The sequence below is a fragment of the Trichoderma virens genome (genome assembly GCF_000170995.1).
Source record: "Trichoderma virens Gv29-8 chromosome Unknown TRIVIscaffold_2, whole genome shotgun sequence".
In the NCBI taxonomy this organism is placed as follows: Eukaryota; Fungi; Ascomycota; class Sordariomycetes; order Hypocreales; family Hypocreaceae; genus Trichoderma; species Trichoderma virens.
The window spans coordinates 1,621,731-1,634,041 of NW_014013747.1; the positions used below are offsets into that span (position 1 = coordinate 1,621,731).

General features: G+C 51.1%; 3 protein-coding genes across 3 annotated transcripts; all 3 read left to right on the forward strand.

The window, feature by feature from the left end:
- Positions 1–1,196: 1,196 nt before the first annotated feature.
- Positions 1,197–1,520, forward strand: TRIVIDRAFT_19696 (uncharacterized protein; the record flags this gene model as incomplete). The annotated part of the gene is made up of 1 exon (XM_014104650.1): positions 1,197–1,520. A coding segment is annotated over one exon (324 nt), but the record flags the coding sequence as incomplete, so codon positions are not given.
- A 1,004-nt stretch (positions 1,521–2,524) lies between these two features.
- Positions 2,525–4,147, forward strand: TRIVIDRAFT_35642 (uncharacterized protein; the record flags this gene model as incomplete). Its single annotated transcript, XM_014105149.1, has 2 exons — positions 2,525–2,917; positions 2,987–4,147. 2 exons carry the CDS (start codon positions 2,525–2,527, stop codon positions 4,145–4,147), a joined length of 1,554 nt encoding a protein of 517 aa, XP_013960624.1.
- Positions 4,148–7,275: 3,128 nt separating this feature from the next.
- On the forward strand, positions 7,276–11,958 carry TRIVIDRAFT_176779 (uncharacterized protein; the record flags this gene model as incomplete). The annotated part of the gene is made up of 5 exons (XM_014105150.1): positions 7,276–7,620; positions 7,722–8,415; positions 8,525–10,473; positions 10,547–11,228; positions 11,456–11,958. 4 exons carry the CDS (start codon positions 7,276–7,278, stop codon positions 10,985–10,987), a joined length of 3,429 nt encoding a protein of 1,142 aa, XP_013960625.1.
- Between the last annotated feature and the right edge of the window lie 353 nt (positions 11,959–12,311).

Sequence of the window (12,311 nt, forward strand, 5' to 3'; positions counted from 1 at the left end):
CGCTCAAAGGAGTTAAAAACGTGCAAGTCGCCACCTCGTGGCCCGGAGCCGCGATTTAGTTCCAAGGAACCACCACCCCCCTCCTGGGCAACAGCCTTTCTGCCACATCCCGACAACTTGGGCCCTCGTCCTCTTCCCGTTATTTTTTAGTCTTGACTTATCTGCAAATGCTTCCCTTGGGTCAGCCAACTCGACTCTCCAACATAGAAGCCACTGAAGGTTCTGCCATCAGCGGCGCGTCTTCTACGCCAGTTCGACGCCACACAACGGACTTCTCAAGTCAACTTCGGCCGACGAACATTCTACCTGAATTGCAACACAAACACTCTCAACCCTCAGTTGGTCATGTACACATAGTAGTCAATCCATCTTATATCTGGCTCGCCGAATGTTCTTGGAAGACTATGTCTGCGCCTCCTTCGCCCGTCAACGCTTTTTCACCTTGCTCGGATAACCCGCTCACGCTGCAATCAACTTCGCTTTCTCGAACTGTCGGATTTCGCAATTTCTCATATCCATTTTCTCTCACTAGAAAGGCGGCTCTTGTTCCACAAACGTCGTTATCGCGAGACACTGCGCGAAACTCCATTGCAACTCCTCCGAACCAGACTTACCCACGTCTCATTGAAACCACTGTCCCAGCTCAAAGTCCACCATCGGCCACTCAGATATACGGCGGGTAGCACCCGGCATCTTCTGATGTGGATAGAAGTCCACTTTTGAACCGCTTCTTGTCGCGGAGTTCTTCAAGCAACCCAACTCCTGCCCAGCCATACTCGTCGCCAAGCACGGGCAGTCAGGGGCCCTCGCCAATCGGTGCGACGTTACCAAATTCAGACCAGCATTTCAAGAGATTTTCATCATCGCAGAGGTCATCTTTGGGGCAGCACGGCTCCATCCGCCATCAAGAGACAGGATCCACACCCCAAGAAGTCAAAGTCGATGGCCGGCCAGTATCTTTTTCCACAGACGCACCTCTAGAGAACCCCCTAGATTGGGCAGCTACGAGCGCAGCTTCTCGTAGTCCAAGATACAACCCGATCTTTCTCTTCCATTTCAAGCAAACCATCAAAATGTCTACCTCGACATCAGCTGCTAGAAGCTCCGGATCGAGATCTGGGGCCACATCGAACCAGTCTCGTGGGGAGTATGACCCTTCATTGAGCAGCGGGGATCCTCGATCCGAATACACCCTGTCCGACAAGAAGAGTCCCCGCTGGATGTCGCAAGTCAAGAATTGGCTGGCAACCAGCGAACCCTCAACCCAAGCGATGAAGGACCAGAAAAAGGACGCGTACAAAAAGCACGGCGTCCACTTAAAAGACCCGCAAGCCGCTGTAAAGATGCACTCTCCCATGGGAAAAGTGCCGCTGGATGCTATTACTTCCACGTCAGGCCCTACCCCCGAGAAGGTCCTCAAGGAAAAAGTTCGTGCAAAGGAGACACCGACATCAGGTGCTAGACATAGCCGCGGCTCACAGTCCATATCAAGCAGCTCCTCTTCGCTGCCGAGCGTGAAGAGCAGTAAAGTATGCAATATGATCGCGCCGTGGGAAGAGCAAGAATAGGAAGCTGGTGTTATCTTCCTACCTTCTTTCTCGAAAGCCTTTTTACGAACTTTACGAGCTTATGACTTGCGTTGACAGGATTTGCGGCCTATCGGCATGCTTTCATTTTATGATCATCTTCTTTTGCTACATTACATCGAGAGCTAGAACAGCCAATGACTTATTTGAGCTTTCGCGAGATGATGTCTTTACATACTATCTACATAGCCGAACGAGTTGTACATTAGTTCAATACCCCGTTTAGTTTTGCTTCTCTACAATACTCGTATATGGAATGATGGAAATAGAGTGCTACGTAGCTAGCTACAAGTCGAATTGACATCCCGACACAAGATTGATGGAACCGCAGTGTCACCTGAATCACCAGAACACGGCAATGCGATCCAATTACACAGATAAACATTTCAAAACCGACGCGTCATACACCAGAGCTGCCAAGCCCGTCTCAGAGCACAACATGTTCTAGCGACTGTATTATGCATCACATGATCGCGAGCCACCACATTCCGCGCTTCAAATCGCCAATCGCCATGCTGTAAGCAGCACAAAAGCTTCTTCTCCATGAATCCCCTCAGAGGCTAGATCGATCTGGTGTCAGTCCAATTGAAGAGTCCGGAGCAAAAGTCGCAAATGATGGGCGCGGCAGGATGGCGATTGGTGGATGCGGGTTGGATGGTGTCGGCAATATGACGTATGCACTTTTCTGGTCTTGCGACAAGTATGACATTTCTTTGACGATTGACAGACACTAATGGCACAAATGGGGGAGCTTGTATGGAGGCAAATTGAGCTTGTAGCTTAGCTTTTGTTATTTTCTCTTCCTTTTTTTTTTTTTTTTTTTTTTCACTTGAAGCTCTTAAATAATAAGAGCTCATGGGGTAGCTACTGCTTTCAGAACCCCCCATCACTCTTCTTCCTATCCATTGCTCACAATGCCGCTGTTTAAGAGCTCCAAAATGGACGACGAAGATGACCAAGACATTCGCCCAGAGGATCGGATTGACAATGTGGAAGGGGAACGGCCTCCAGACGAGTACACTCGGCTGCTGCCCAACCGCGTCAACTCCAACAGGGACTTCCTCGCCCCTGATGATCCTGCAGTATCGCCATACAACCTCTTCAGCATTCGCATGCTCCGCTATCTGACATTGTTTTTCACGGCACTGACGTTCTTGTGGTGGGTTATTCTGCTTGTGTCTGCATTTGCCACGGCTCCTGGGTTCCACACAAAGGGGAGCGGCTTCTTTGCGTTTGGCTATACGAGCTTGACGCTGTCCAACATGTTTTTCACCTTGCTATTCTTTGGGGTGCCTTCCAAAGCCGTGAGAATACTCGGAATTGTAATCGCCGTAAGTACTACTGTACAACTGCTGAATCCGACCAAGGATGAATACTAACGCGAAAGACGTGGGCGGTAGGCTATCCTTGCCCTCGATACGATTCTTCTCGCTTCAGTCCAAAAGACTAGGTACGAGGAGGGCTGGGTTGGAATTGTTAGCGTTATATGGGCACTCCTCATGAGCGTATGGGCTGTAATCGTGGACAGAACCGTCAAATGGGGCAAGGAAGAAGAAGAGGAGAGGTTGACCGGCCGCCCTGAAACGAGAAAATCGCTGTCGGAATGGCTCGAGGTCCTACTCTCGACCATTGGCTATTCTGTCATGGTCTTGGCCGTTGTCCTGATAACGCTAAGCATCATTCTTCGAGCTCTCGACGCGAGAGTTGCACCACCCGGAAAGCTGTACTGGGTCGACGACGACAAGTATCGTATCCACCTGTATTGCCATGGGAACAAGACGGATGAGAACGGCAAATCAGTCACAACGGTCCTCTTCGAGGGAGGCGAGTGGCCTGTCGAGTACGGCCTATGGGACTTTGCAGACAATGCGGTCAAGAACGGATCCATTTCTCGCTATTGCTTCGCAGACCGGCCAGGGCTGGCTTGGTCTGATACCGCCCCATCGCCGTCATCCGCTGGCTTTGTGGTGGACGCCTTGAGCGAGGCCCTGGCCAAAGCAGGAGAGGGAGGGCCCTGGGTTCTTGCTAGCGCGGGAATTGGCTCCCTGTACTCGCGAGTGTTTTCAGCCCGCCACAGTCACGATGTTCGGGGCCTATTGTTGATCGACCCCCTGCACGAAGATCTGCTGGGCCCCGGCGCAGCGCCAGGCCGAGGCTTCTGGCTGTGGTTGAGAGGCGCCATCTCGCCGCTTGGGCTGGACCGGATTCCGGGCGCATTGTTTCGAGGACGCTCGAGCCGCGACCGCATCTATGGACGATCATCTCCGCAGACTGGCAAGTTCATCTTCGCCAAGCTGCAGGAGAGTCTGGTGCTCAACTCCTTCACCAAGCGTGACGTCGACAGCAGCAGGCAGATCCAGGAAAAGGACACGCCGCTGGCTGTGATTAGCTCGGGGATCAAGATCAAGAACGACGACAATTGGGCGAGCAAGCAGAAGGACTTGACGGGGCTGACTGATAAGCTACTGCACTGGGATATCGTTGACGAGGCACCCCACGAAGTGTGGCGGACTCTGGAGGGGCGGGAAAAGATTGAGAAGAGGCTGAAAAAGATGGTCTAAAAATAAGTGGCCAGGGGGGGCTTGAAGGGAAAAAGGGCGAATACGGGAGTTTCCTGCGAGCACAGGTACTGTATACCTGGACGCAGGTACAGAGCAGCACAAAAATCTGCCTGACCGTACTAGCCCGTCCAAGGAGGCACCAATTGGTTGATTGATACCGCCATGTAGGACTTGATGTTGGCGTCTTATTGATGGAATTTTTTTTTGGTTGGGTTGTCGCTGGGGTGAAGAAGTGTGTGGAGAAGGCAACGAACAAATGAGTTCAGTTGCGGCGCAAACTTACTTGTACAGAGGCATGGCTTTCGAAAGTACCTAGTTGAATACCTACCTACCTTACCTTTGGATGAGAAACGCTTTATATTCCTCACGGAAGTGGTGTCCAGGCCCCGAGTTGAGGTGCAAGCTTGGTAGACAAAAATACAGGCTGTTTGCGACCCTGTCCGGCAGACACCAGTGCGGAGGCCCCCTGACAACAACCCGACAGGCATGGATCAATTCCATTACACGTACAGCCCAGCGCTGGGTGCTGCTGAAAAGGCGTACCGGTACCTGTACGGAGTAATATTTGCCTTTTTTAGACACCATGATGCATGCACTCGCGCTCATGGATACGAGGAAAAGGGTAATGCGGCATCTATAGTGCTTGTCCCATGTGTATGAACGAGACTTGCAGCTGCGGGATTTGGCGATGCGCATTTCTCCTTACCAAGGTACCTGGGCTGGTGCATGTGCCTAGACGTCATAGCAGCAAACCCGCCTCCTTTAAGAAATAAGCGCGCAAGGTTGTACATCAAACACTGCAGTGCCGTGCAGGTGCCGTGCCGCACCGCAGGAGGGAAAAAAAGGGAAAAATGATTGATGGCCCAAGCCTGGCATCCAGGGTTTGTAGCGGTGGTACAGGTAGGATACAGAGATGCAACAGAGACGGATTGAGGCTACTAAGCGGGTTGAAAAGACCGGACGAAGGTCTCTATGCAGCAACAGGTGCTGGATCTGACAATTAAGGAGCTGTGTGTTATGCAGCCATTGTTGAAACGAAGAAACGCGATACGGGGGAGCTCTTTGAAGCAACTGTGTCTCTGTGGAAACTAGGCCGTATTTATCAAACAGAGCGTAGTACTAGGTAGTCAGTGTGAACCCCTAAACCCGCCGATTCGACACTCCCCTGGCCCATGCCGTCTTGTTGCGATGTGTACGAGTACCTCCGTAGGTAGAATGGAAATACGCTCAATGAGAACAAACACAAAAGGGAATTTTTATGCTTACCTTACCACCTTATGCTCAAACCTAGAGCAAGGGCTGGTGGAACGGGCCGGCTTTGCCCATCTTTAAACCGGGCTGATCTCGGCTATAATTCGACTCCGTAGTGGTAAATTGTAATGAATATCGAAATCAAACCAACAACGGGAGCGCTTGGCCTGATTTTCTAACGCCTCTGAAACGGCTCGCCGAATACCGCAATGTTTCGTAAACTTTCGTATAGATAGTTTCGCGTTGAGCGTTGGCTTATCGGATTCCTTTATGGATTGTGTCCTTGTAGATATTTGCTTTCTACCTACCTAGTAAGGTAGATATGGTAGGGTGAAGATTGTCTGACACGGATGATCTCTGCTGCGGTATAAGTACAGGTACTCAATAGTTGACAGATACCTGGGTACAGGGATCAACACTGACAGATGCAACGAACAAAAATAGAAGCCACAGAACAAGTACCGAAAGAATACTTCCGATCTCCAAGGTACCTTACGTGGTATGCATGTACTTGAATGTGGCGTTGGCAAGATTTCGGATAGGGAGCTAAGCTTTTCGACTCTGCATTTCCTCTTCTGGCTCTCTTCATGTCCCTGGTACCAGGAGATATGAGCACGAGACACGCCGGAAACTTTATATAATTGTTTAGAATCGAGGCTTCTTGACCAACCAGTTGGCGGCGTCCTCCTGATGAATGGAATCATCTAGGGGTGTACCTGGTATAAGCCCACTACTGCTCCTGGGATACCACATACAGGTAGCGGCACAGCTCTAGATAGCACTAACCCAGCCTTGCGTACATTAGCTCCAGCACTACGAAGCACTTCACAGGTATCCTGTGACGGAAAAGACTTCAATTCACCTTACTCATCCGGCCCCCAGGGATGGTGCTGGCAAAAGTGCAGTCCATGCTCCGGGCTTCCACACGCGAGCTGGAATAGACATGTGGCGCAGTTTGAGCAAACTGAGACGAAGTGCGCCTCGTTTGGGAGGGGGAATAAGGTGCTGAGCTCTCAGCAACTGACTGCCCTGTAGTATTAAAGCGTCATAACGCTCATCGTGTTGCTGCTTGAAGAAGCGTAGGACTTGGCAGCTCTAAAAGTAAACAGTACATGCCGGGCGGGCTCTGCGACACGGGGCTGCCGAGTACCAGCGACCCAATCCATTAGCGGCCCAGGCCAGCAGAAGCACCACAGCGCCCATCAGCGACCAGGCGACCTGGAAATTACCTCCAAACTAGCCGCCCCTCAGAAACCACAGCGACTCCACGCGCTGTCAGCAGCCGCCCTCGACCGCCCCCCAGTCCCGTGAGTCCAACAAAGTGCGCCCAGCTCTCCTCCACTGGCTGAGAATCTACGGCCTGTTGACTCTCTCTGCCATCACGGCTGTTTCTACGCTCTCTACGGAAGCAGGCCTCTTTCTTCCCTTCTCCCCTCGTTCTGTGCCGGCGCCGTTGCTCCCCGGCCGCTGCGTCTTGCCTCTAGTGCATGTTGACACTACGCGCATCTCCTCTGACCTCCCCCATCTTAGCACTCCGCGATCCTCTGCGAGCTCTACTCCCAGCCTGACGCTCTACCGAAGCGAGACCGACTTGTTGCTGCTGGGCAGTCACGCGGATGCCAGCCGCGCTCTGCTTTGGATCGTGAACCACTTGGGGTACGCTGTCGCGCATCGCTCTGTCTGGAGCCGCGGCATCGCTCTCAATTGGAATCCATATCACCTACGAGAGCCACCTCAGCTGATGCCGGCCGTGGCCGCTACCCCTCGCCGACGACTGCTAGACACCCGGCGTTGAGACGGGGCAGAACTATCATAGCCATCCCCCGGACTTTCAAGAGGAGCACGCGTTCGAGAGGAGATACGTCGCAACATCTGCCATGGCAACCGACCACAGCAACGGTCCGCCTGTGGACGTTAGCCACGACGACGGCCCCAACGACCACACGAATGAACATGCTGGCCATGCAGACGCCAGCTGGCAGAATGGATCATCGCAACCATCCAACCCGACAGCACCAGGCCCCAACGGCCCCTTACCGCCGCCAGCAGGACATGCAGACGAGCCCACAAACGGCAGCGATGCGAGCCGCCCCCCACGACCGAGAAACGGACGATCTGCTAGTGCCCAGGCGAGAGTTTGCAAAAAGTGTGGCCTGCAATTGACAGGACAGTTCGTCCGAGCTCTGGATGGAACATTTCATCTGGATTGCTTCAAGTGCCGAGTAATGCCCACCCCCTCTCCCCCCTCTTGCTGCCATCTCCTTTCCTCTTCCCCCCACTTTACCACCTCTCTACTGCGAGATGTACTGACCTCCCTTGCCAGGATTGCGGCGAGATCGTGGCATCCAAATTCTTCCCGGCTGAAGATGAAAACGGAGGGCAATATCCCCTTTGCGAGACTGATTACTTCCGACGCCTTGGCCTCCTATGCCACAAATGTGGTGGGGCCCTTCGCGGGTCGTACATAACCGCGCTCGAGCACAAGTATCACGTTGATCATTTTACTTGCTCACTCTGTGCGACCGTCTTTGGCGCCCAAGACAGCTACTACGAGCATGATGGACACGTCTACTGCCACTACCACTACTCAACCCAGTTCGCCCAGCGATGCAATGGCTGCCAGACGGCTATCCTGAAGCAGTTTGTTGAGATATTCCGCAATGGACAGAACCAGCACTGGCACCCCGAATGTTACATGATACACAAATTCTGGAACGTACGTCTAGCTCAGCCGACTGAGGTGCCGCAGATTGATGAGGCCGATGTGAGCGATCTCATCAGGGATCGTATCCGCGAGGACGAAGAGCGCATGGAAGACAAGGTTTTCAGAATATGGAGTGTTCTCTCAACATTCGAAGAATCATCCGCCGCATGCATATCTGACATGCTGCTTCACGTCAGCAATGCCTCGTACGTCGACGGTGTGCTGGTTGCGAAGCGTTTCATTTGGCACGTTGAGATTCTTTTCCAAGCTGCGGATAAGCTGGACGCTGCTGTCTCGAAGGAAAACGAGAAAGGTAAGTCCTCAAAAAGGGGGGAGAATAAAAAGCCCCGATTCTAGTGGAATAAATATGGGGGGCAGCAAGTTATATATAGGACTTGGCGCTAATGTGATCATATTTATAGGCATGTCTTACGGTCGAGAGGCCAAGCTTCTCTGCAAGAAGATTGTGGCGTTCTTCTCTTTGCTATCAAAAACGCAGGATAATGGATCCCGGCAGCTGGGCGTCACTCAGGAGCTCTTGTCCCTTGTCACAGGCTTGGCCCACTATCTCAAGCTGCTTATTCGCATTTGCCTCCAGGGAGCGCTACGCTTGGAGCGAGAAGCGAGCTCCAGCGATGGCCTTCACCAATTCCTAGATAACTTGAACGACTTTGAGAGCTACAAGGGCGACGAGGGCCTTCTGCAAGTTACCATGGGCGGCAAACGGCTCTCAGCCAAGGACTCGGATCACTGCGCGCAGTGTGGCAGGTCGGTAGAAGATGAATGTGCCAAGACTGGCGATATGAGATGGCACATTGGCTGTGTCAATTGTTCTCGCTGCCAACGGGAGCTTGGTCGTGTCCTGGATGAAGCTCACTTCAACGCACTAGAACGCAAGATTTACTGCGTCACATGCATTGGAGGCAAAACGGACGGCCTCGCGCCATTTACCCACATCTCCAAACTTCAACAATACGTCTTTCTTCTCAAAGTTGCGTTAGCAAGACTGCTGGATATTCTGAGAAGCAATGGCGCCTTGACGTCCGGCGATGTTGGCGCAGACGGTAACTTTGATCCCTCACGTCAAAACGCAGGTGCCAGGCCGAAGCAACCAGGCGACCCAAATGACAAAAGCCGCCGTCGTGAGTCAACATACGAGACAACCCTCAATGAGGTTCGAAGACTACGCAGCACACGTCTCGATCGACACTTGTCATCTAGTGTTAGACAAGCCCGGACGTCTCGTGTTATGGATGCTGATGGACGAGGTCCCCGCCCTGCCTCTTCTGGAGGAGAGGATAAAACCCAAGGATCGACTGACCAGATGTTTGGACAAAACGATGCCATTACACTGGACGACATTTCTCGCATTGTGGCAGTTGAGCAGTCTCGTGAACAGCAGCAACGCCGAGACCGACTACCACCAAGTGATGTCTTGCGATCTGGCGCCCCTGACCAAGGTCTCGGCCTAGGCCACTCCAGGACACAGTCGGTTGGGCAGGATCTCCAGGCGGCCGACCCTATGATGTCTCGAGTTGGCAGGAAATTCTTCCCCGAACTGTCAGGCCTCGAGTACTTCAACGTCAGACATCTTGCCGTCCTGATTATGCATCCCGTGGTCGAATCAGAATTCACATTGGAGGAGCTGTTGAGCTTCATCGAATCGAGAAAACCGGCCACATTTTGGAAGAATCTGGGCAAGGCCTTCAAGAATGACAAAAGCAAAGGCGTTAAGAAGAAGGGTGTCTTTGGTGTGCCCCTGGAGGTCATCATTGAGCGAGATGGTGCCGACTCAACAGATGGCGTGGGACCTGGCACTCTGCGCATCCCCGCAGTGGTCGATGACATTATCTCGTCTATGCGCAAGATGGATCTCTCAGTTGAAGGCGTGTTCCGTAAGAATGGCAATATCAAGAAGCAACAAGCAATGGTTGATAAGATCAATGCGGAAGGCTGCGATACCGTCAATTTCATGGAACAGCCAGTCATTCAGCTGGCGGCAGTTCTAAAGCGATATTTGCGAGACCTTCCGGATCCCCTTATGACTAACAAGCTTTACAAGTTGTGGATCACTGTTGCCAAGATACAGGATCCTGCTCGAAAGCTCCAGTGTCTGCACATGGCTACCTGTCTCCTCCCCAAGAGTCATCGTGATTGTCTGGAAATTCTTCTCACATTCCTCAAATGGGCAGGCACTTTCCACCAACTGGACGAGGAGGTTGGGTCCAAGATGGACGTAAGAAATCTGGCAACCGTTATTGCACCCAATATTCTGATGAACCCTGCCAAAACACTTGCCATGGATAGCGAGACTATCTATGTGATTGATGCAGTGGAGATTCTTATTGACAATATTGAAGAGATGTGCCAGGTAAGTATACCCATTTAAGGACCGGGGGGTCTCTGCTGCAAAGAAGCAAAGCAATGCTAATGAGCTGTTTTAGGTTCCGGATGAGATCCTTACGCTGCTCAACGACCCCTATCTTTTCAGCAACAATGGCGAAATCTCAACCAAGGAGATTATGAAACGTTACCAGGATATCAGAGGACAAACCCCTGCCGAGCCCAGCGAAGTCTACAATCGGCAAGAGAGCTCGACCCGTTCGCCACCGAAGCGAGGCGAAACGGATCCCTCCGTCTGGCAAGGCGAGAGATCAGTCCGGCCTATGCAGGACATCCCTGCCCCTCCTGTGAATTCCAGCACACCAGTGCCGCCACCGCGGTTCAGGCCCCCAGAAGACCAGCCCTCTCCCTATGATGCCAATCAAATTGATCATTCCAACCCTCATGGGGAGAACCCTGATCACAATCAACGGGGAGAATGGCGGAATTCTGGCGTTTGGGGCCGCCAAGGCGGTGGGGTAGGTGTTGGCGAGCCCTTTTGATTTTCCGGTTAACCGTTTGTGCTTTGTCTACTGATTTGGCAGCAAGCCTGAGAAGATATGTTTGGAATGTGTGTGTGTTTTTATACTCCTTTATAGGAAATGTGGCCCGGAAACAGTGTCTATTGTAGCATTTCTCCAGGCGTTTTATCTGTTACATTTGTCCATCTTCACGCAAGCAGTCAAGACCGAACTTTCTTACTCTGATGTTCGATACGACAATCCTGGCGATGCTATTTCTTGAGTTAGTCTCTTTTCTTTTTTTCTCTTCATTTCTCTGTTCTTGTTTGCTCTTCTACTCCCACCCCCTTTTGTTTTTTATTCTTGTACTTCTTGAGACGGTCCTGGTTGGCACTCTTCAAAAAAGGTTTTATTTGTATGTGCGCGTTGGATGGATGTGGTTGTGGCATTTGAGTGCGAGCGACTTGAGCCCCCGCCATTTGCAACCGCTTACCATTGGTGTGTTTTTAGTGTTGTGTGGAATATGAGAGTCAAAAAAGACGAATTTGTCCGCCGGGGTTGCAATTTTTTAAAACATCTCTCTCTCTTCGCTTTGAAGGAGATCATAGCCTGTTATGACGAGGCAGACGCCGAAAAGAAAGAAATCCTCTTTTGTCCTTGCTTCCTAGAAGGAGAGAACCTCAAAAGGGCTTTTACAACAAACAACCAAAAAATGGAAAAAGGAAAAAAAGAGTGGTTCGAATCGACACTTGGGTTTCTTTTTTTTTTTAATGCTATGAAGGGAGGAAAGGAAAGGATGGACATGAAAGGATTTTTTTTTCTCTACGATCCAGGAGATTTTGTTGTCTTTTTTTCTGTTCTGTTTGATATTTTGTAGCCTTTTGAGAGGAAGAGAATCTGGGAGATTCGTGTGTTGGACGGGGAGTTTTTGTCGAGACAGATGAGATAGGCAGACAGACAGGAGTCGAGGTGGGGAGGTGTGAGAATATATGAAGAGACTTTGTTGGCTTCTTACTATATTGAACTATTGCATACATATGGATTCGCTGGACTGTGAAATATTGCCCTCTCTATCTGATGTATGTATATTATATTCAAAATAAAATATAATACAATACGCATAATACCCTTTCACTAAATTTAGCTAAAGTGTAGGGTAGTAACCAGCCGGAGAGCGTCCGTAGAGTTATATTTGGGGATGTAAAAGCAGGGACTATAGCAAATATTTAAAATTATCCCTATATAGCCTTTTAGGAAGTATCTTCCTAACATATATAGTATACTAGGTGTGCAGGAGGTTACCTAGACTTGCATGAGCCCTCAACACGTTAGGACGGGCTGCTGATTCGGAGGTGTAGGATATCTT